This window comes from Electrophorus electricus, chromosome 8 (genome assembly GCF_013358815.1).
Source record: "Electrophorus electricus isolate fEleEle1 chromosome 8, fEleEle1.pri, whole genome shotgun sequence".
In the NCBI taxonomy this organism is placed as follows: domain Eukaryota; kingdom Metazoa; phylum Chordata; class Actinopteri; order Gymnotiformes; family Gymnotidae; genus Electrophorus; species Electrophorus electricus.
Genome location: NC_049542.1, coordinates 12,079,867 through 12,103,855, shown reverse-complemented (window position 1 = coordinate 12,103,855; position 23,989 = coordinate 12,079,867). Strand labels below are relative to the sequence as shown.

At 40.3% G+C, this 23,989-nt stretch overlaps 3 protein-coding genes across 6 annotated transcripts in view; all 3 read right to left on the bottom strand.

Moving 5' to 3' along the window:
• ash1l (ash1 (absent, small, or homeotic)-like (Drosophila)) overlaps positions 1 to 6,836 on the bottom strand; it is a 33,067-nt gene extending 26,231 nt beyond the window's left edge. Inside the window, exons 1-3 of one of the 3 annotated variants that reach the window (XM_027002336.2) lie at positions 6,697 to 6,836; positions 5,551 to 5,686; positions 106 to 894 (exon numbers count right to left, since the gene is read on the bottom strand). In XM_027002336.2, coding sequence (XP_026858137.2) covers positions 106 to 684 — 579 coding nt within the window. In that variant the 5' untranslated portion in view covers positions 685 to 894; positions 5,551 to 5,686; positions 6,697 to 6,836. The remainder of the gene's footprint in view (positions 1 to 105; positions 895 to 5,550; positions 5,687 to 6,696) is intronic. The other 2 variants (XM_027002335.2, XM_027002337.2) reach the window with 2 other exon arrangements.
• Positions 6,837 to 8,788: 1,952 nt separating this feature from the next.
• Positions 8,789 to 13,775, bottom strand: si:ch211-81a5.1 (E3 ubiquitin-protein ligase RNF115). 2 transcript variants are annotated; one of them, XM_027002356.2, is made up of 9 exons: positions 13,620 to 13,775; positions 12,821 to 12,879; positions 12,614 to 12,686; positions 11,982 to 12,196; positions 11,267 to 11,335; positions 11,063 to 11,135; positions 10,729 to 10,822; positions 10,266 to 10,381; positions 8,789 to 9,971 (listed from the first exon to the last, which is right to left on the bottom strand). In XM_027002356.2, the coding sequence occupies exons 1-9, from the start codon at positions 13,695 to 13,697 to the stop codon at positions 9,849 to 9,851; spliced, it is 900 nt and encodes a 299-aa protein (XP_026858157.2). In that variant the 5' UTR covers positions 13,698 to 13,775; the 3' UTR covers positions 8,789 to 9,848. The 2 variants fall into 2 exon arrangements, with proteins under 2 accessions (XP_026858157.2, XP_026858158.2); XM_027002357.2 differs by having other exon boundaries at positions 12,069 to 12,196.
• A 333-nt stretch (positions 13,776 to 14,108) lies between these two features.
• Positions 14,109 to 20,726, bottom strand: scamp3 (secretory carrier membrane protein 3). The gene is made up of 9 exons (XM_027002325.2): positions 20,203 to 20,726; positions 19,979 to 20,062; positions 19,324 to 19,434; positions 18,844 to 18,967; positions 18,402 to 18,530; positions 17,191 to 17,350; positions 16,821 to 16,922; positions 16,588 to 16,705; positions 14,109 to 15,813 (listed from the first exon to the last, which is right to left on the bottom strand). The coding sequence occupies exons 1-9, from the start codon at positions 20,254 to 20,256 to the stop codon at positions 15,664 to 15,666; spliced, it is 1,032 nt and encodes a 343-aa protein (XP_026858126.2). The 5' UTR covers positions 20,257 to 20,726; the 3' UTR covers positions 14,109 to 15,663.
• Between the last annotated feature and the right edge of the window lie 3,263 nt (positions 20,727 to 23,989).

The window sequence follows — 23,989 nt, the reverse complement described above, 5'->3', positions numbered from 1 at the left end:
ATTTTAAATATCATCAGTAAACTAACACACACACCCCCACCCCCCGATTCCTTCTCTATCCTTAAAATCCCACACTATTCTTAATAAAAGAGTGAACCCACTGACCCTTTTAGCTGGTGCACTCCCATTCACAGGTGGGGCAGGACTGGTTGAAATGGATGAAGGAAGAGAAGGTGGGGGTCCAGTAGCAGCTGGAACGCTTGACAATTGAGGCGCTCCTTGGTTGACCGAAGGGTTCTTCTCTGCTTCCACAACATGGGGGGGACTAGGGGTGTTGCCACTGCCATCGTGGAGTCCTCCTCGACGACTGCCACGCCCCGCTCCACGGCCTCCATGTCTAACAGTGGCTCGGAAGGCAGGTCTGCATACATAGTTCTCTAGGATTTTAGGGGGCTTCTTCATTCGTTTGGCTTGGAGGCCAATCTTAAGCTTGACACTGCCCTCTGAGTAGCTGGTCTCTTTGACAGAGAACTGAGGGGACTGCTGCTGCTGGTGGTCACTGGCACCACTGTCAGGGTTGCAGAGGTCAGCTGGCACCCCATCTCTCTCCTTCTCTCGCTTCCTTATTTCCTCTTCATCCTCTTTCATACCACCTACTCCCTCTTTTTCGCGTTCCACTGGTATTTGGGCATTTGTAGAGAGAGGGGGCGGTGTGGTGGGCCCCCCCTGGGTCCTCTGATCCATTGGTAATTTGGGAAACGGGGAAAGTTGAGCAAGACACTGTGTGTTTGAGAGCAGTACAGTTTTTAGTAGTGGGGTTTGCAGAAGTCCAGTAGTAGTAGGAAAAGGGGTAGAGGAAAAGGGTGAGGGGGCTGTAGCAAAAGATGAGAAAATTCTTGTTGGATTGCAGCAATGTTGTCCTTTCCTGTTCACACAGCCCTCTTCACCTTCAAACTGAGAAAAAACACAAAGGTAAGAAGGGAAGTTCTTCCTTGCTTATTCTAGGTTTTGTTTTTTCTTTTAGTTTTCATTACCTAAAAGGCTATAGTATTAGGCATTCCTCTACTGGTGTCCTAAATGTTAAGGGTCACCATGATTTCAGATATAGAATAAAATATTATGAAAGATCTTAATCTCTGAAAATGAGGTTAAGTTAACCCATGTTAAATTAACCCATGTTATCTCCTAAGGCATATTCTCTTTCTCACTCTCTCTCTCTCTCTCTCACACACAGACACACACACACACACGTGCACATATGCGCGCGTGCACACACACATTCCCATCATAGCTCACAATTTGTTATGCATCATCTTCCAATGTTTGTCAACAAACCCAGAGAATTGGCAGCTCAATGGACTGATTTTACTTTCTTGGTAATGTGTTGTTTTGATAAAAGCCCAAAAAATGTGGATGACAGCATGACTGTGCATCTTTCAGATGATTGTTTTTTGAAAACTTGATCCCCTAAACATAATGCCATTTTTAAGGTGTACACAACACTGCACAATTGACTGACCACTTAAGTTATTAATGAAAATTTCTTAGCTATGAAATAATTTCAGAAGTGTCAGAATATTCAGATGTGGGATTTGCTAGCATATTCATACAAGTATTTTTGCCCTTTTGCATTTTCCATCACATAAGTCATTACAGTTATAAAGATAAAAAGAATATTTATTGTGGAACTCTACTTTTTAGGTCAAATGATTGCTCCATTTGATACCAAAGTGCACATACAGAAAAACAACCTACTCTTTAAGAAACAAAATTGTGAAATCAATAAATCAACATGTGTCCTAAAGTAATCTTAAAAATGGCCTGTAGCAAACAAAATGTTATCTAACTTTTCTATCCAGCATGCTTTAACCTTACTGTTTGCTTGTATACTTCAAATTAATATTTAAAATTTGTTTTTGAATACATGAATGACAATGTACTACTGTCTGAAAGCTGTAAATGTAACATTAATTTCATGTAACAAAATATTCATGACATGTTCTTGCCTCATATTTTGTTTCTGGATCCCTCCAACATTTGTGCACTCACTAACTTTAAACCTACTTAGCCAGTTTGAAGATAACTGCAATAGAGTCGTTTGAGTTTAAATGAAAAAGAATGGTTTTAAAAGGATTTTCTTTTAATACTGTACATTTATCAGACATTTTCATTCCTGTTTAATCTCAGGAAAAATTGTTTTACCACTCAATTAGTATGCATTTCTAAGTATTTCTCAAATCCAAAGCCAAATCAGGTAAAGGTCCACAAGGGAGACACGGAAGATTAGAACTGAAAGTCTGCCAGCATGAACCACAAACTTTTAGTGTCTGCAGTCTGTTGCCCATCTCACCAATGTCAGTTTCACATAGTAAATTTAAATTTTGTGACTCTATAACTATGAACATCTGGCCTTTCTCACAAAACTCCCCTATAGTCTTTATCTAAACTAGCTTTTAAAGGAGTGCTTAATCCAAAAATGCCATCATTGTTAATAAATGACAGCTGGTGGGTACCAGTTAGCATGCTGAAAAGGGCATGCTATGTCATTTCCTCTAAATTTCATTCATGCTCGTCATCCACATTACCAATTTTAGACAAGGTAATGTTATACAAATAAATAATCTTAAAATATTCGATTTTCTCAACAGCAACTAGTTAAAACAAAAAATAAATTACTAACAAACCATTCCACTTGCACACTTCTGAATATCACAGTAGTCAAGTCCAATGAACGCCTGGAATTTTTATCGGAGGAATCATGGAACCCAGTGTAAGTAGTTCCCTGCTCCAACCCCCCAAATCTAGCCACACAGTGATTTAGCACAGGGCTTGCCCCGAGCAGGTGCTTTCTATGGGTGAAGTCATTGAGAGGCAAGTCAGAGCTGTGACCTCAGCACACAGGACCCTCTGGGAGTCAGAGGATCTGGCTGCCTTCTTCAGCCCTCTGCAACAGCCAATCAAAACAAAAGGAGAGACCAAGAGAAGTGTGCAGACGAAGAGAGAAGAAGCATGCAGAGTCTTTCTTCATGCCCTACTGAGACTAAAAGCTATGCAAAGAGTCCATCAAGAGTTCTTGGATCATCTAAATTATATGCTTCTGAGCATGCCTGTTTAATGATGTGGAATGTAGGGAGCCTTATATGAAATCTGATGGAAAACATCATTTCATTGCTGACTGCATTCTGTGCAGAGAAAATGCTTTCTGCAGGATGACTGCCACTATAAACTGTGGTCCAGAACTTGGAGTCTTGCCTTGGTTTCTCCACACCCACGTTTCTATGTTTACTACAATTACTCACTCAGGATCTCTAAAACCCAACCTCCTTTTTCTGTCAGTGATCCCCATTTCACATACCACCTTCCCAAATCATGTTAGCTCTCTTTCTCCTTCACCATGTCACCTCCTTATACTACTTTCCCTCCCTCCCTGTCGCTCTCTGTTTCCTCTCACTCACTTATGCTCTCTGACTTGTACTCACTTGGAAAGCACACTGTATAGCAGTCAAAGTAGAGTCGCTATGTTCCTGCTAATCAAAAACACATTTTCTCCAGTGTGCCCTCCCTTCTTCTCCTTCCTCTGTCTGTCCCACCCTCAATGACAATCATTCTCCTATTTCCTAAGTGTTCTAGGACTTTATAAAATTGTTTGTCACAGTGATAAGTCACTTTTGCATACTCCTTTTGTTTTAAAGGAGTAAAAGCATGTAATGTAAAATGGTTAAGAACACGTAGACACCATATGAATAAGGTGTTTGCCTTTTTAAAAATATTTTAACAAGTTTAAAAACGCTGTTTGAGTAGCACAACACACCTTTGCATATCAAAAGTATTCTCAGTCATCAACAGTTTGCCACTTCTTCTTTACACAAAGTCTGATACCTGTGGTTTTATACATATAACCACAATTATAACAAAAGAAAACCATAAAGTAACTTCCTTCCTGTGTTTACTTTCATTTTCAGTGGAACCTGGTTTTCCGTGTCCAAGTCCCTCTCTTCCCTACCGATTTCTGAAAACAGCCTTGCACTCATAGTCCAACTGAAGCGATAAACACACTTAATTTGGCAGCCTCCCTTCTGCCACTGACTGCTTCCAACTGTTTCTACTAAGTACCAAAACAAGGTAAGGAACACACTGCTGGGTTGACACACATGGGAGGTCACAGATTCAGGAATCCATCAACATACTGTGAGGCCAGAGGTGACCAGATGGCCCTGAGAAAATGACTGAAGAAAAGGTGCACTGCAGTGGGCACACTGTTCACAACTTGGTGCCACTTTCCCTCCTCTACGGCACCTCCCAGCCACACACACACACACATATATTTTTCACACATTGTGGAAAGATGCTGAAACTGATATTATTCTTGTTATGATCTTAATTGCTTAGCAGACTACATGCCAAAAAGCAACAAAAAAGGATGACAGAAATCAATGAAACTCCTATCATTTGTTTTCATTACTCAGTGATTTGCAGGTTATATAATATTACAATAGATGTATTTAATTAAGTGTATATCTATTTTTAAAAAACAACGCATATACTACTACTATTAAACAAGGCTGATAAATGCATTTTCTGGAACATATTGCAAAGTAAACTCAGTCTTTTGAACAATAATGAGGCATGGTAATCAATATAGTTAATTCCACCTCCAACCAGAAACGTATTTTAATCAATTTTTAAGAGGACGTTTAGGCGCTAATATAGATTGTGGGAATCGGAAGGTGCAGGGTGTTGAATGCCGTTTCCTTGACAGCAAATAGCCCCGCTCTGGGTCAGAGGCCAAAGGTGACTTAAAGGTTTCAGACAGATTCTGTCCTATCATCTACCGTGTTGTTAAGCGTCCAGTCAGTGAAACAATGTTTTACTCCCATGCACATTACCCAACAAAGCGATCACGCAATTTGCACGTGCAGTGAACCACACTACAACTGAGGTTAACTGAGGATTTCTTGTTCTACAAAATCCAACGGCATGAAAACGTGATTCTAACGCAACTCTCTCGTATAGTGACAGTTCAAAAATCAGATAATTGTTTTAGACATCAGTTTAGAGCTTAAATAATTTTCATCTCGTCAAACTAAACAGTTTAAAATGACTAAATACACCGCTATAAATCACTACGCAAACGGGCATAGCTATACGCGCTTCCGAGACCTCCACAGTAGCAGTTCCTAGCAGTAACTTTAAAACTGAATCCTAAACATCTCTGAAGTGAAACTAACACATACACACAAAACACCTGTTCCTAGAGAACCTTTAGTATTGCTTTTATTATCTATCGTTAACGTAAAAAAGCTGCCAGCCAGAACTCCAACATATCCTACGTGTTCAAGTCTTGGATCCTGACTTTAAGAATAAAAACAGCAAGGTGTGTAATTACGATACACCTTCATAGTTGCACGGGGGACTGCCTACAGACTTTAATCGTTTTGGCAAGTGCAGATGAAGCCATAAAAGGAACAGAAACATACAATACTTATTGAGCTTTAATAGACATCTCCAAGATCAAATGGGCGAAGACGACACAAAAGTCGCTTCACCTGCTGCAGCGATTTAAAATGTGTTTTAAGAAAGGTTTTTTTGTTTGTTTGTTTTTTAACTCACCGTGATTAACGGTGTCAAACGGCGATCACATTATTTGGACCAAAATCCACTCTTCGTGCGTACCAACATGGTTCCCTCTGTAAATTTATATTGAAACTTGATGTCCCGACAAAAGAAAAAAGAAAGAAAATCAAAGCTGCGAAGGAAAACATAGAGCGCAACAACTATGTATAATATAAACCATTACTGAGCCTGCAAACGTCTGTATCTACCGTTATTTTATTTCCATGAGGTGCATTTGCCATGCTTTACGATTACAGCCAAGGTAGCAACATAGCTCCAAAGCTAATCTGCAGGATCACAACAGTGACCCCAACCTACGTCCTACCAGAGGAATATGTACGATAGATACCCAGTGTTATCCAAAATAGCGACTTTTGACAGAGCCTAAAGCTACTTCAGTAAATAGCTACATTAAATTGCCCCCAACGAAAACATAGCAACTGATTGGTAATAGCGCCTGCATACTCTAGCTATCCTGCGTCAGACAAAATTCATTCATTGTGCTAAAATAATGTTTATATAATACTGTAGCATGGTAGTGAGCATACCTAGTGCTACTTTGTATCTAGCTAGTTACTACTTCGTTATGGGTAAGCTAGCCATCATTTTTCAGGATTTGCTTGCAAGGGTAAAGTGGCTTTCTACCTGCGTGGCTGAAATCCACAGATAAAAGAACTAAGTTGTTACTGGTCATATGTTTAGAATAACACTCATTAAATACATCTAATATATGCTACAAAAGCACCGGAACGAAATTGGATAATCTGTACTGTCACTGGCACATTGCTGATAGCAAGGTTAGCCACACAGTCATAGCTAGCAAACTGCGAGCAATCTTCACGAACGTAGCTAGCTAGGACAGCTAACGAGGCACCCACTGTGTTGTGACTAACTAGCTGAGCAAAGTATTAATTCTTATCTGGGAGGCCAATAAAACGACAATAATAAAATGCTAACATATAGCGAAGCATGATCGGAAGAAAAATTCACATCAAGTGCTATTCGCATAAAGCCCTGTACAGGTTATTAAAAAACAAGAACTGTCAACAAAATGGCGGCTGCGTTGAATCAACAGAAACCCGAAATGGATCTCTCCCTCAATTTCTTCGCCTTCTCCCTCCTTGTCAGTACAGTGGTCGTTACCCGTAATATTCCAAAATGTCGCCGGATTCCCTCTCCGGGACTGCGCTAGTCGAGTTTAAAGGTGTCTGAATGGGCCTCTGTCGTCAATCGGGCCTCCATGTCTGCTAAGCCCGTATCGTTTCTGTCAGTACAACACGGGCATTCTCAGTCAGAGGCGGGAGGGGAGGGAGGACAGAGAGGAGGGGGACCGAGATGTGGGAGGGAGGAGGGCAGATGCCGTGTAGTGGTTCCACTTTCTCCCGATTTCCTCCTATTTTTTAAATTTATTTTACATAGCCTTAAACAGAACATCGTTTTAAATGGTGGATTGATTGTTTAAAATGTTGGCATTTTATATTTGTATCTCTTCCACGTGATACAACGGTGGAAGCATGACGATAGCCTCTAAATGATATGGGGTACAAGGACCGCGTTTTCTTGCGCTCGTGGCACTTTACCCAGAGTGAAATATCTAGACTCCCGGGGGAATTACAGCAAAGAGGCGGGTTGAGTAACTGCCTCTTAAATTGATGGAATCCAATCGTTACAATAAAAATAAAAGGGCTGTGTAGACCTCTTCTTTTTATTTGGTCTTTTTCCATCCTCTCACAAACTCAAGTTAGTCCATTGGCCCACGCGAAGGAAGCGGGACAGTGGAGCTATAGGACAATTTAGGATTGCTCAATTCATGTTATTTTCGATATTATCAACGTCCAAACTGAGTTGTTAGGATGATGAGAAAAGGTCTTGGGCCATTTTGGGGCTTAATGAACGAAATATTTCAATTACATTTTTCGTAGAGGTTTGAAAAGCTAAGGCCAGAGGAGGATGGGCTCCCCCTTTGAGTCTTGGTTCCTCTCAAGGTTTCTTCCTCATGCTCTAGGGAGTTTTTCCTTGCCACTGTCCAGCAACACTGGGTGCTTGGACTTGGACATTTGTAAAGCTGCTTTGTGACAACATGTGTTGTAAAAAGTGCTATATAAGTAAATTTGATTTGATTTGATATCTGAAGTCAATTTATCAATAGGCCTATGTTAATTTTGAGATCTTTCAGGATTGATAAACATTATTCCTTTTTATAAAAACATTAAATAATTCTTTATCTTTCAAAATTACATGTTTAATGTTTAAATTAGTTATTAATTATGCATAAAAGGTCATTTGAGTTTGTTATGATGGTGTAAGGACAACAGTATGCATACTGAAGCATCAGATTAACCATATGATCACAGGAATTTAAAGCATCCCAGCACTTCATAAACTAAGGAAGTCACTTTGTGACATTCAGTTTTAGAGCATGTTATTGTCCCATATGGACTCACTACACACAAAGTATTTCAGAGTACACGTGCTTTTTATTAGGAATGTGTGTGTGTGGGGGGGGGGGGGGGGGGGGGGAATCACAAATTCTTTGATCACTGACTTATTGAATTTTACTCCCTGGCACTTAAGAGCTTTCTGTGGTGTGTCAGTTTGACTCCCAGTGATGTAATTTGGAGTCAAACACTTCATATCAAAAACCTCACAAAGCTCCTCCTAGAGCTGCTTTGGATACCAGAACCATGCTGCCTTTGTGCTCCAGTAGCCAAACCTGTGATGCCAGTAAGCATGCCTCTTCATACAATGCATCTGGGAGGTTTTCTGAGGAGTCATTTATAGCATTGCCAAACAATGGCACTTTTTACTAGTACTTAGTATTTGTTTTTTATCCTTGGGAAATACACTTTGGATTTCCTAAACTCTAATGGACCAGTTTGGCTCATTCTTGCTCTGATTATTTCCACAGACTGTAAACATGGAAAAAAAGAACACAAAACCCCTTCTTTAACATTTCTTAAGATTTCATATAAAATTCAATAGCTGTTACTCCTACAAAGGTTCTGTAACAGATGTTATTTTCCCATTTGCCCTTTTTTTAGTATAGAACATTTAGCATGCCAGAAGTGCACACCTAATCTGAATCTTACCTAATTTATTTATAACCTATTTAGACTCATAAATGGGGTCTTGTTACAACATTCAAACTATACACCTCTCAAGATGTCAATGTAAATAGAATTATGTACACAAAAGGTCTATGTGCAGGCCTACGAGACACATATGCACACTCTTCTGGATCTGCATTTTATATTTATTTTGGTATGAGGTATCAGAGGGTACACAAGAGAACTTCTAATTAGGTATAGTAAGTAATCATGTGGATATTAGGACATCCTTATTTACTTCAGCCCAGGAGATGTGGAGGTGTGTTATCAAGTGTCCTGTCCTAAGAGATGTCCTAAGAGCCAGCACTGTTACATTCAGTATTAATTAGACTAGAGAATTGGAGCAGAAATTTAAGAAGCCCCGAATGAGAAAACGAAGTGTGGAGTATTGTATGCTCCCTCAGAAAGGTATATAACAAGGTAAGCTGTCATTTGGCCAGTGGCCGGTTCACTTTTGCTGTTCAACTAAACTGCACAAGACCACACAAGATCAGTTTCAAGACAAGATCGATCAAAGCCATACTGATCAGTAATGGCATTTCTTCGAGGACCAGTCACTTAAACTACACATTTTCATCATACATTAATGAATGCAAAGTGAAAAAACAATAATGAAAAAAAAAAATGTAATGTCAGCACTGTAAGAACTTAAGAGTCAGATTTACTTCCCGAGATACATATTTCAAAAAGTTCATACACTGCATTTCTTTAACTCTTGACCACAATTTCCTTCATGTTTTATGTAACAAGAGTTTGATGTCTCCCGAAAGGCCAGCTGTTCACATTTAAAGCATTATTGTCACATTGTCACTGTCATATTTGCAGGTACAGAATTAATTTATGTTCTTGTGCAGATTTCAGTGAGAGAGACATAAAACAAAAAGGGCACGAATAAATATAAAAGCAATTTCTCCCAAGAGTGAAGACATGATCTTGTGTGCACTATTGCTATCAATGGCATTGGTAACATTCAGGGATTATTGAACCCTTAAAAACGCTATGACCAGAGAGTTTCAAAATGGTGTGCTGAATGAACATGAGAAACAAATGTACTGAAGACAGTCTCAATGTGTAGGAATGAGTTCCGGGTGGACACATGGTGGAACTCAGGAAGGTACCCTGAATTTTATGCTAATGTCTCTTTCTTGGGTGGATGGGTTGGTGTAGAGAGACAGCAGGCTGATATCCTCATAGGTTCTGTGGCCTGTAGGTTTCTGTGGTGACCGTGTTGGGCTCCTGAGTTGCAGTCTGGTGCAGGAGGCTGTGGTCTACACCAGTTAGACTCTTCCGACAGACAGGGCAGGTATCATGCTATGGACAAACAGACAACGTGGTCACCAATCTTGTCCCCAAAGCATCAATCGCAGATGCATGTTTCTGTTCCTGCCTTATTTGCCACACTCTGAGAATTCAGATCTACTTAAGACCAACTTGATACAAGTTTGATAAATATGGGCCTAGAATATTCAAGAAACAGCATAATCATTTCAAAGACTATGAATAACAACTTTGTCAGCCAGAGCTTAAACATCCTTCATATCTTTACAGATATAATAAGTCTTGAAGTTGTTGCACTCCTGTGATGTCAGATTGATAGACTCTCACCAGTTGTAACCAAGGCACAATGCAGTCACTGTGAAAGCAGTGCAGACAGGGCAGCTGCCGGACCAGCTCCCCTACCGCGTACTCCTCTCTACACACAGGGCATTCCAGACGACCCGCTGGGAGAGATACGAGATAGTGCAAAGGGGTGGGAGTTAGAGACAGACACAGGACAAGCATGCATGATAGAGCCACTGAAGAACATTTGTATTTGAAGAGACCTTTAAATTTAAATGTGGCATCCAAAATGCACTTCTGTACACCTCCACCCCAGTTCAGAGTGACTGGCTGTAGAGAGTTACAGGCATTTGGGAGACTGTCCAAATTCAGAAGAAGAAGATGGAAAATCCCTTCTGGTAAGCTGTCTAGAAATATGTGGGTGGGATTTTTCTTTTTTTTTTTTAAACACAGCAAGACTTGAAGGATGGCGGTGTGGATAATGACTCAGGAGATTATGGGAACTTACCAGCCTGTTCTGAGGAGACGTGGATGACAGGCAGGGATGAGATCATCTCTTTCTCGGCAGGCGGTGGCCCAGTATGCTCCAACTGACCCAGCAACTGCAGGACAGAGGGATGGCTGAGCAGGGGAGGAAATTAAATAATGCCCACTCTCTTTGTCAAGAGGGAAATAAGAGAGACAAACCTTTTAGTTGTAAAACTGTGAGACTCATACAAATAATAACAGTGTTTAAAGGGCTAAATGGAAATCTGGAAAAGCTGAGAAGTGTTGGAAATTGAAACTGAAAAGAGAGTTTATCATCTCTTTATGTAGCATGGTCATCACCGATGCAAGCCCACCTGTGAAATGACAGCGTCGAAACCTCCCTGTCCCCAGGCATAATCTCCTGGATTTGAGTGTAACATTCCTGACCTGACAAACAAGACTAATAGATGTTTATCTCTGTCAGAACTATAGATGCTCCCACATATATTAACATCATATATAGCAGCAAAAAGTCATGACAAAGACAAAAAATGTGGTACAAAACCAGTTCCACCTACCATGATGATGGTGGAGAGCCCCTGTTACCCGAGTTTGCAAACAGGCCAGCCAAGAACTGCTGGACAATCCTTAATTTAAAAAAACCAAAAACATAATGAGCTCTTAATGCAGATTAGTGTTTTGTTTGGTTACAGGCTATAGCAGGAGCAACTCTGAAGTAAAGAGTGCAAATAATCTTGTGGGTTTCTGGTAAATTCCCACAATAAAGGACAGAATAAATAATTGCAGGCAGTATAGGAGATTGGTAATTGATATAATCTGTGCAATTGAACAAAGCAAAAAACAGACAAAGCTCTGGATATCCTCCCCAAATGACTTTAGTATGTTTTCTGTGCTATCAGATCCTCTCAGTGCAGCATAAAATGTGCTTATTTAATCTTAAAAGCAACTACACAAATATGGCTGCCTTTGGGATTGGCTGCAAGAGGTGATTAAGTTATACCTGAAATCACCCGAACAGAAACAGCTCTGTTTCAGACTGACACTGAACAGAAACACAGTGCAGTAAAATTACTAGTATTTAATTTATTCCTGCATTCTTCCAACTTGTTAACTGTGGGCTCAATTCAATGATAACTATTCATCATCAATGTTATGACACAATCAGATCTGACTCTTTCTCAGATTCTTTCTCTCTCTCTCTCTCTCTCTCTCTCTCCTTCTTCTTTTTCTTCTTCTTCTTCTTCTTCTTCTTCTCTATGTCTCTCTACCCACCCCTCTACCGCTGGTCCATGGTCTGGTAGAAAGGGCCTTCGGGCAGGAGCCAAAGCTCCTAAAGACTCCTCTGGTGTGGCTACATGCCTCGTCACCACTGGTGAAGGTCCAGGAGCCACTGCCTGTGCAGCGGAGGTGCCATGTAGGGCTTCGGGCCCTGACACGACAGGTTCAGAGAGGAGGGCAGAACGTTCCATGAAGAGTAGCTGCCAGAGCTGATGACAAATGAGGCAAGTTTAAGTGAAGGATAAAGCAAGGTAAGATGTTCACAGGCTAGGAATGTAAGAGCACAGAACTTTAATAATGTGTTTTTTTTAAATAGTATAGCACAATCAGAGAAATTTTTGTTAGTGTGAGCTAGTTTAATCTCTTATGAGTGATGGTCATAGTATATTGCTAATTTGGTCTTAATAGTTTCTGTTTAGAATTTTACCTGAGGAATTCCTTAAATCTAAATTCTAAACTTATTGGATTAGGAGAGAGCAGCATTCAGCCAGTCAACCACATGTAATTCAGCAGTGAGTCCACTAAACATCAATATTGATATGTCTTTGATCTTCTGTCAGGAACAGTAAATTGGTATTTAAAGAGGACATTTTCAAGGGGGATAACAGCTAGACAGAAAGATTTACCTCAGTAAACTGTGAGGCCATGTCATCATTGCCCATTACTCCATTGCTAGCAACAACCCCACTCTGTAGAAGGCTAGAGAACATGTTATTTGTAATTAAACTATAGGACTACAAAGAGCTACATCACAGCTATGAGCATATGTCACCTACTGAGTGCCATAGAAAAACCACTGTCATACAGTTATGACACAAATGAACAGCCCTCACCTGGAGCCTTCAGCCACCTCCTCGATGAAGCCAGAATCACATCTCGGGCATACATACTCCTGTGTGGATGGTCAGCAACTGCTTTACGCGTCGCCATTTATTAAACTTTTAAAACCACTTCTATATGGTGAAACTGAGTAGTATTCTTTACATTTTGCTAGTGATTATATTTCAAAGGATATACTAAACATATGTAGATATGTTGTTAAAAGATAATTCAGTACGAAATCATAAAGCTTGGAAGCGAATGCACGAGCGGAATGCGTTACTAATTTTACGCTTGCGCTGACAGGGAGCGCACAACCTGGTTAAAGACAGGCGTACCCACTCCTTGTTTGGGGGTTGGGCGTTCCTCAGAAAGATTATACTACTCGCTTTCACGGCTGTCAAAACCAGCCTAACAGCCGGGGTAATGGTCCTGTCAATCAATTTTCAGCAAGTCCTGTTGTACTGCTTACAAGGTACAACTTCATCGCTTCTACAGTTGTAGAACAAGCCACCTCCCTATAAATGCTAAATATGGCACTGATGTAACTACCAAATTTAGATCACGAATGCCTGGTGACCATTTTCATAGACGTTTCTTTCACATTAGGGAAAACGACAACCACAACCTTTTTAAATATCACCTTTAAACGTGAACGCGAACTGCAAAGGCAGGAATGCGTTTAGAACAAGTTTGTCGTAATGTCACTTCTATAATGTTTTGGTGCTTTGCTGCCTTAAACGTCCAATACACTCCGACGTCAATATACCCCATTGCAGAGGAAGTTAAAACGAATGTGCAATTTAAACTCACCGGGAGTTTGGGATCCACCTCTCCTTTACAGTAATGACAGAAATATCGGTGTCGCGGAGCCGCGATGGCTTCCGCCATCTCCGTGGAACAGCGCAAAAAATTCTGACGCTGCCTCGCCAGATCACGGAACAAGCACAGACGACTGGCAGCGGGGTCAAGTCAGTCCTCCTCGTGTTCTGGATGCTGGCGAATTCAGCTAATTCTAAAGTTTATGTGCAGTTTCGAGCATATGTCAACACTCCAGCTGCAGCACTTTTTTTTTTTTTTTTTTTTTTGCTTGATGTAGTTTTATCATCAAGCACAAAGCAGAATTGGCCAAAACTGTGCCATAGGCCACCATTTCTTGTGGCGGTAAATTTACAATTTTCTCACAATCCATTCTCTTTGTTTTAACATAATTCCTGTTGAATGAGGTTTGTTATTATTTTTTCTGACACACCTTTTAACATTAATTCATTTTCATAACTTGTTCTAAGAAAAATTCCATTCTTAGATTCACATACATTAATTTTATTAAAACAATTAAACTGCGATGACAAACATAATAGCCTACAGCACCAATACCAAAACACACGCACACACGTTTTTTTTGTTTGTTTGGATGCGGGCTTTTGGGGTGGGGGGTGGAGAGGTTGTAGACATACTTTTGGCATTATGCAAAATCTTAAATTGGCATTCCTTGATAAATATGAAGAATTACGACAGAATATGTCTATAAAGGCAAAATATATACATTCAAAACAGGTAACAGAACAATGAGAGCTAGACTGTTGGTAATTTGCTTTGCTCTGGCGATTTATGCCCCCTCCATATTTTCAATACAGTAAAGAAGAGTCAAGGAACATTTTGTTTGGCATTCAGGTTAGAATACAAAATGCATCAAAATTAGCAGTTACAAATGTGGCACCACAGTAAACCATGTCCTACATGGGAAAAAAGTAAACCCACCACCAGAAACATAAGGGGTCTCTAGTCTGGTCAGAAATATATACAACACGTGCCAATCAAAAGTTTATACAATATGTGGCAATCAGATGTCTGTAATTTTCTGTTACTGATCATCAGCAAGAGGCAGGCAGAATGGCAACAGTCTTAAGTAGAAATGGAGCTACTGGAACATATATGTTTTAGTACCAAACTGGTAAAGCTGCATTGGGTAAAATATGAAGCCAAGATCCAAAATAACATCTTTCTAATGTTCATTTTAACAACTAAAACAGTGATGGTTACCTCAGGCTGTCCTCTCAAAAATGACTGACAAGTCCTGTCAGGTTACAGAGCAATATGCCTAATTTCTAAGACATTTGTGTTTAAATCTTATAGAATACACCTTTTAAAATGATTTCATTGTGTATTGTCTATTACATAACAGTTAAACTGTCTTTTAATGTACATTTATGTGTATTTACTTGCAATTTAAAGAATGTATGCTACAGTGTACAGGCTACTTTAGATCTGTGTTGCAAGTAGTCACTTCTGGTGTGAACTCTTCACTATTTAAACTCAATACTGTCACACCTCCTGACTCTTATTACAAACAAGAAGCATAATTATGATTCTCTCTGTTTCTTTCCTGATGCTTCTTAACCTTTTCACTTTCATTTCTCAAACAGGTTAATAATCCTACCACAAAAGTAGCATTATTCACAACACCTGCCCAACGGTTAGTAATGGCCATCCATAATTCACTGATTTCCTCCCTTTCCTTATTCAGCACATGACAGGAAATTACACAGGCAATTCCTGTTCCTTCAGCTAGGTATTTATATAGACTAATTTGGTAAAATGAGTGACTAGCAGGTCTGAGGTTCAGCAGTACGGCTGACCAGTTAGCAAGCCAATAAATGGGCAACATCATGTTATTACATTTCACCTTGATCTACGGTATCTACACCTTACACACAATCAAGAAATACCTAGCACAAGTTAGTAGGTGTCATTTGGAACAAAGTCGGCCTGCAAGTATAGGACGATCCCTAGTTCCTATTTTTTGGCCCTCCATCCTCTCCCTCCCCCCCATCCCCACTGCCCTTAGTCCTTCACTCTACTGGGCTCCGATGAAGGCCCCCTGTGCGGCCGAGGCAGAGGCACTCACAGTTGCCTGGCGCACTGCCTGATTGGAAAGCACGCCAGTAGCGAATTCCGCCTGGGCCTTCTGGAAGCTGGCTCCGGTCTGCCTGTACAAAGAGTGGACCTGAAGGAATAGAAGTAGATAGATTACATGCTGGAAATACTGCATACCCAGGCTCAACCACAAGGAAAGTGCTATGCAAATGGAGCCCTCGAATCTCAGCACCCTCAAATCACAGCAGACCGGGAAATGAAATGGGCATACTATCAGGCTCTTTTACATGTGGTAAGATTAAGTGACGTGCAACTAACTTCAGGCCTGACGGCTGCTTTCTCTGTTGACTGATGTTGGAGGTGTACACGCTGTGCATTAGTGTTTAGCAGCCAAACACCACAAATGACAGTAGGACTTCCTTCCAGCACATTCTCAAACTACATGCAGTCATCAGGGTAAGCACCTCACATAGACCAAACCATGGTGGTATTTGGCTCTATGCAGAAACATCACACCAGAGATTTCCAGAGACCGAATGCCATTTTGGACCTTGCCATAAGATCAAGGTACTACTTGTGGTCTTCCGAGTTTTCTTGCTCATTAATTCAAGAGAAAAACAGTATCACGGAAGTGTTATTGAGGACTTAGTTTGCACATTTTGTGAGGCAGAAAGCTTGTGCACATCTTGTACTCATGCTGTCCTATCAAAGCATACACCAAGATTCACAATTGGTTCTACCTGAGGAACCAAGATTATGGGCAATCGTAACAAAACCCCACTTAATCCAAATGGGTTTTGTGGTTGTTCTTGTTATTTAAAGATGTTCCTCCAAAACCAATTTGCGGAAACAGCTATCTGGGTAACAGTTGCTTACTCATGTGGAACAGAAAGCTCGTGTTTACCTTCTTGAGCATGACAACTCCCATAGCGGCCTGGGCAGTGAAGGCCACGGCATTCAGCAGCATGATCACTCCAACTGCCATATTCCTATTCAGCGCACCAAGCGCCACGATCCAACCACTGGAGAGGCAGCAAGAGTAACATGGGGAGGGGGGCATTGGTAGAGGCAGTTAGGCAGGAACAATGGCAACAGTTCTAAATGGACACCAGCAGCGACAAAGGTCATTTCCCTTACCTGAAGCCCCAGCCAGGGATGCCAATGGTCATGATTACATAGACCACCACTTGGACAAAGAAGATGAAGAAGAACAAAAAAAAGTTGAAGGAGCTATCACTCCTGTTGAGATAGAGAGAGACCCATTTATTAAAATAATTGTTGGGGAAAATAGCCCAATATCCATTTGCTCTATAGCTTACTGTAGTAGCTAAGCTTTAAATCAACTGCTGCTGCAATTCTTGTTAAAGTACAGTCTGCTGAAGGTTAAAGTAGCACTTCCACATTAAAGCAACTAGTCGGATCAATTTACTTCAAAATTCATGAGGTGATGATGCCTGTATTTACAAAAAAGAAAGCAACCAGCATAGGCGGGCCAGGTGGAACATACCTGAAGGCTTTGTACACGGGCCTGTACCAGCAGACAAACGAGCAAGGGGTGAAGAGCAGAAACCAGAGGATGGCCAAGCCCAAGCCCACTCCACCAGTGGTGTCCACACAGAACAGGGACAGGCAAGAGATCAGGTTGAAGATCAGAGCACAAGCTGTGTCTTTAAAGGATGGAAACAAAAGCAAGAAGAAGTGATCCGGAAAAAGATGGGGGACAGAGAGACAGAGCGAGAGAGAGTGAGAGCGAGAGAACAAGAGGATGCTGGCAGGGGAAAGTCAAAACCAATGAACAAGGAGGAAAGAGGAGAATATGCATTTATAGCTTACAAAAATTGAGGAATAGCTCACATCTTCTATTAGTTTTAAGAGCAAGATTGCATACTTGCACAGAATCCTGTAGAGTTTCGGCATTTCATATTTTGATGCACTGAGGGTATTTTAGAAGTGGGAGAAGAGTTGTCATTCATCAAAGATTAGTTTCAGCAATGATGTGTGAAGAGATTTTTATAAGTACCCTCATCAGTTTACATGAAAAAAAAAGTTATTTAACCCTTATTCATCAACACTTTCACAATATGTTTCAAATATAAGGCTTATATGGACTCTATAAATCATACATATTGGAATTGTACCAACATCTAACCCTATTGGAAAGGTGTTTACACAGTTACACAAGAATTTGATGATAAAGAATAAAAGATTTGAAATGTAAACTTCAGACACTGTTTATCTAACAAATACCCTCATCTACAAAGAAATATACTGTCAAAGTCAGAAAAGACCCTCAGTCAAAATATGGCTCACACATATAGCTACATTTCTTTCTGTGAAGAACTAGCCATATTTGTAAGGAATAAATCTAACAAGTGATTTTTGACCTCTAGTGGCTTAACTATGCTATTGCAAGCTGTGGTCCTTTTTAGGTTTTGTTCACGCATCACCAAAACATGGGACAGAAGCCCACCTCTTAGTAGCTAACATGAGATCAATTGGGCAGCTTTTGTTTTATTTCGAAACCTAAACTACACCACATTTTAGGCTCTTCTACAGGTTGTAATTGTGAAAGAGTACCCCAACAGGCCTCCTTATGGTCCAGTTTGCACTAACTGATTCACGAATTCCAGGCTAGCACTCAAAAGTCATGTGGAGCTAACAAATGAGACCCATATTCAAGAAAGGACACGACAAGCATACATCCCTCCAGCAACTTACACATCCAGAAGTAGTACATGATGGTGACTGTTCGCTGGAAGCCCTGGCTTATCTCCACATTAATATCCTGATAGAAACAGGGTCCCACTGGACAGAAAGATGGTAAAGGAGGCCAGTTGTTCTGACGGCCTAAAGAGAAGACATGGGAGCTCTCTCTTAGTCACCAGGCACATCCAGCACCACTCCATTAATTCCCACCCAACCTCACATCACCACCACCCCATTAAACACGGTCAATCCCTGCCTCAGGTCACCTGTCTATTCAAATAGATTTTTCAACATCCTCATCTGTCTACCTTCTCTTTTCTTGGTAGCTACTCAGGGCATTGATCCAGTTTTACTTCATGGTACTATTCTTTTGGTCAGCTCGCACCACTAATAGAACAGAGCTGTATCTTCACTGCATGCACCCACCCCCCCAAACACTGCACCCCTTGCTCACCGGTCCCTGTGCCGCGGGCGTGGGAGTCCAGCTCTCGCTCCCTCCTCTCCAGCTCCCTGGCTTTCCGCTCCAGCTCCTCCTGCTTCCGAAGGAGGTCTTCTGTGGTAGAATTCACTGCAGATTGCTTCAAAGAGAGGGGCAGTTAACAACTTACAGGGTGTTCAGAATCATGCCACCAAACAGACCATCATTCTTTCCTTTATATCTGGTAATATGCATATGGCAGGAAGTTTTTGCCAGAACAATAAGAAGCCTGATCATGTCCAGGAAGCCTCTGTTAAATTATTATTATGATTATTACTATTATTATTATTATTTCCTCAAGAACCACAGGGGAGTCGCATCATATGAGTTATTTGGTCCATCCGAAACAATGAACCCAATTATTGTTTCTTATTCAGTAATACACAGAAGCCTCTAGATGCTATTTCAAATGTATGACACCAAATATTCTGACGTCTGTAAAGTAGCAAAAGACACCTGTGTGCTGTAGGAGCCGTAGTTTTTAGGTTCTGTGGGAGTGGTCCTGCTGGGTGGGATTTGAGTTGGAGGTGGGGCAGATGGAGAGGTGGCCTCATAAGGAGGTGGAGGCTACAGCATCGGCAAAAATAAATAAATAAGAGCAAGAAATCATCATGAGTGTCAGTAATGTCAATAACAGAATGTTCAATGTGGAATATATTTTTGGTTACTCATCATAGTGATAAACAGCATGAACATGTAAACATGCAACATGCAAGCAGAATACCACTAAATGTCCTAGTCAAGATAGCTGTATTTATGAAATTATTGTTTCATAATTAGCAACACGTCCCTGTCTGTGGGATGCAGAATTTTCCTTATTAAACACACTTAAACAAGCTAACTGTATGCCTTAATGAAACCTGGTCACCATGATTGAAAAGATTAATTCATGCCACTTCTATCTGTGTACAATATTATAGTGGAAGGGCAGCTGTTGCAACCATCCGAAACTGCAATCTTGAATGTCATCTATGCCATGGTCATGTTTTCTCCAAACAGCTGCCTCATGATGGGATGAAAGGATATAAGAATAAATATGTCTAGACTCTTTCTCAAGGAACACATCAGACTTTCTGTATTGTATTTCTGCTGTCAAACATTTTCTCTTTACCCCGGTCGCTCTGTTGTCAAATGGATTGTAGAGGTCCAGCGTAGGATAGTCTGTGTTGCTACTATGTTGAGTCACTGAAGGATCCTAGGAACAGGATAACGGTAACGGAATCTTTTTAAACATCCCAGCACAGCGCACTTCTGTACATAATTAACAAGTCGCGTTTGAAAACCTGATTCATAACACCTGTAAAAAATAAATAAACAAATAAATTAATAAATAACCTGAAATGGATTGTGATCGTCATTCGGCTCCGGAAAACTAGTGTATTTCGACATATCGGATTTCTTTACCGTTAGCTAGCTAACTACCTTTTATCGTTGAGTAACAGAGACCGCTGGAATCGCTAGCTATCCAACAACCTGTTCAGTTTCTACTGCTACCTACGCTGTTAAAAACACAATTGTCTGTTGAATTGGCAGGCACTGGCGCTACTACAGTTTAAACATGCCTGTTTTATTACCATAATCTAGTGTTTTGTTTGCCAAAGACACCCTTGAACGCTAAAATGAGCTGAATAGCTAGCTAACGTTGCATCAAACTAGAGTGGTCTGTTTGGGAAGAATCTTGTTTACAAAAGAATGATTAAAGCTTAGCTGCTTTGATGCTTCTTTGTGATGGATTTGGGTCCTTCTGTTTGACTTGACGGTGATTTCCCTCTGTCGTATTAATCTGCCACACATCTGCTCGAATTTTAATCTAATGATTTTTTTTTATCGCACCACGAAAGAATAATCCAGGAAGTAGAGTCACGTGACTGCGGCGACAGGGCACGTGAGCAGTGAGGAGCAAGAAGGGGGCGCGTGTCGCCTCGAGTTCCCGGCCTCACTAACCAAGCAGCATATTGCAATTATTGTTAGAGGAGACCAGTTTTACCGTTTTTCAGTCGTGAACGAATGTATGGCAATAACCTATGTTAAAGCATAAAAATGTATTACGATTATTATCTTGCATGTTGTTAGACTTTAGAAAAAAATACCTGTGGAAAAATATATGACAAAGTACGCTTCTTTGATCACAGGGCGGCGCTATATTACCTCGCTCCATGGCAAACTGCGCATTCGAGTGATTCTCAGCGCGGTATTTATCTTAAACTATATCATGAAGTTATTTTATAATCTCAGTTGAATCATTGAATATTTTTTAAATAATAAAGATATATAATTCGGATTGTTATCAAATCAATTACTGATTGAAGGCTATCACTGTATGTAGTATAACCACGTCATCAACGTACTTTTAATATTGTAATTACAATTTTAAGTGTCTATTTAATTATAGGAGTAGCAAAATAATGCAGAATTAAGACTTTTCCAATATGTAATAAAAGCAACCTATTTATTAACTGAACAACCAATGCCTGAGAGGAGTCAGACAGACAGATAATGAAACAGGGCAACAATAATAAATAATAAATAATATATATATATTATATATATAAATAATAAATAATTATAATAAAGAATAAATAAACAATAATAAATAATCACATTCAGAAAGTTTTTATTCTGTCTTTAACTTTGCAGAGCTGGAATCTTGACTGTCTACACATAACAAATTCTTCTGTTAACTTGTACTATGACATTAACTTGTTAGTTTAGAAATCAGTTTGACCTTGCTAAGGTAATACAATTAGCTGTGATATTATCAATAGGGAGGGGCAGAGCAGACATGCCACATTATTGTTGATAATGTGTTAGGTTGGGTGGTGTGAGCAATCCCCCCAAGTTGAAATAAATCCTACACCACTGCTATAATCAAGTCTTATAGTCTAGTGCACCCATCAGCAGTAAACACATGCATTAATTAATAACTAATTAATAGCTACTCTCGAGGTTTCTTCCTCATGCTCTTAGGGATTTTTTCTTAACACAGTTATTCTGGCTTGCTGACTGATGGCTTGGACCTGGACATCTGTAAAATTGCTTTGTGATAATGGTTGTTGTAAAAAGCACTATGTAATCAAATTTGACCTGAACTTTGAAACTTTGCAATTGTTTTAATTGTTTTTTTCAATGTATTTATTCATTTTCCCCCCCCTTTTAACTCCAGTTTATAATTTGACTCATAATGTGACCTATAAACATTGGACACCAGTACAGTCTATTTATATGAAAATTAAGCTCATCTCTATATCTCTTTCATTGCCTACTATGACCATAGTAAACCAGTGAACCGAAGACTAACTTACCTTTCCTCCTGATTGCATTCTCAGGTATTGGGCCACAGGAGTAGAAATTATTTTTATGAATGATTTGTGTCAGACACTAGCTGACCTTTAGTTTTACTTGTGCTTTAAAATAGTGTCTGGTTATTATTTCAGTTGCACTTCTGTTACTCCCAAGTCCTTTATGAATTTTATAGGAATATAGCCATTCTTTAGCATACTGAGTATCAGATGACTCCTTTACCATCATGCTCTCCTTCAATTTCCTCCCTATCTCTCTCATCTGTTGCCCTTTCTCACTTCCCTTTCCCCCTCTCTACCCCTCTTGCTTTCCAGCTTTCATTATTTTCTTTAATTACTGAAGCACTACAACTCTGCAGACAAATGGGGTCACATGGTGACTAAGGATTTGTCATATGACTAAGGATTTGTCACACACACACACACACACACACACACACACACACACACACACACACACAACACACACACACACACACACACACACACACACACACACATCCCTTACTCCAGGCCAGCAGTGTACCAAATGACTTTGGATCACAAATCTTTTGAATCTTTTTTTAACACACTTTTCCTGGAAGAAAGGACTCCCCATCTTCCTGTAAGTCATTTAGGCTTGTCAGGACAGTACTTATTACATGTTTGCATTTGTTTATCACTGTTTTGGTTTCTGGACACTTTAGGAGGCAACAACCCCAAACCCATCCCACCCCCACTTCAATTCCAGCTGCAGAAAAAAAAAAAACACGACATTCCATGGCCAATCAGATGATGTACGTCCCCTGTGACATCACTGCCTCAGGAATGATCTGACATCAAGCCTGGTGCTGGTGAGTCACCATGGCAACAGACAGGGATGGAAGAAGCTCCAGTAGCCCTGCTGGTTTTGTGGGTTTCATTTGTTCTTTCTAGTTGTGGTGGTTTAGTAGCTGGTAAAATTATCGAGGTGGGGCCCCTTTTAAAATGGACCACAATACCCTCTTGTAGGGAGGAGTCAGTGACCTCTTACCAGTGTTAGTCTAATGCAACTCTGATTAACAAGGCAACTGTTATATTCCTAGCATTTCAAACCATATGAAGTTTGTTAGTATTTTTTTTCCTTTTATTTAAATCCAAATTCAGTAAATTAACCCAGATGACAGGCAAATGTATCATACAATAGTCCCCATTTGTTACCTGGATGGTGTGTAAACCATGTCAGATCAAAGGAATACAGTGTGAATCTTGTGTTCTGCTGCTGACGGCATTGTTAGGCTTTGCTGAAATATCCCAATAGGCACAGGAAAACAGGCTTAAGGAGTGAATAAACCTGATGATGGACTGAGAGCACACATATGAACACACACTTACAGGGCTTGTTTGCCTTTGAGAATGGAAAAGTATAAAGAGGACCCAATACTTTTTGTGTGTAAATGTGTGTATACACACACACACACACACACACACACACACACACACACACACACACACAGGAACCTTACCCTTGAACCAAACCTCAGAAGGATTTTTTGTGTGCTTTGCTCTCTGGAAACATGGAAAAACCATCATGGCTGCAGGCTGAAAAAATACAGGGAAATCTGAACTTGGGATGTGGACGTGAGCGCATGTGTGAGATTTTATCTGAATGTGTGTGTGTGTGTGTGTGTGTGTGTGAATGTATTTCTGAAAGAAAAAGAGCAGAGAGGGAATGAGGCAGTATGGCAGGAAGAAAGTGCTATAACCCCTGTGACTCTGATGAATCATTTCAAAATTGCACCAGGCAATAATTAATCATTCTGTATGTCAGAAGGAGGCAAACAAATAAAAGGCATTCCAAATAA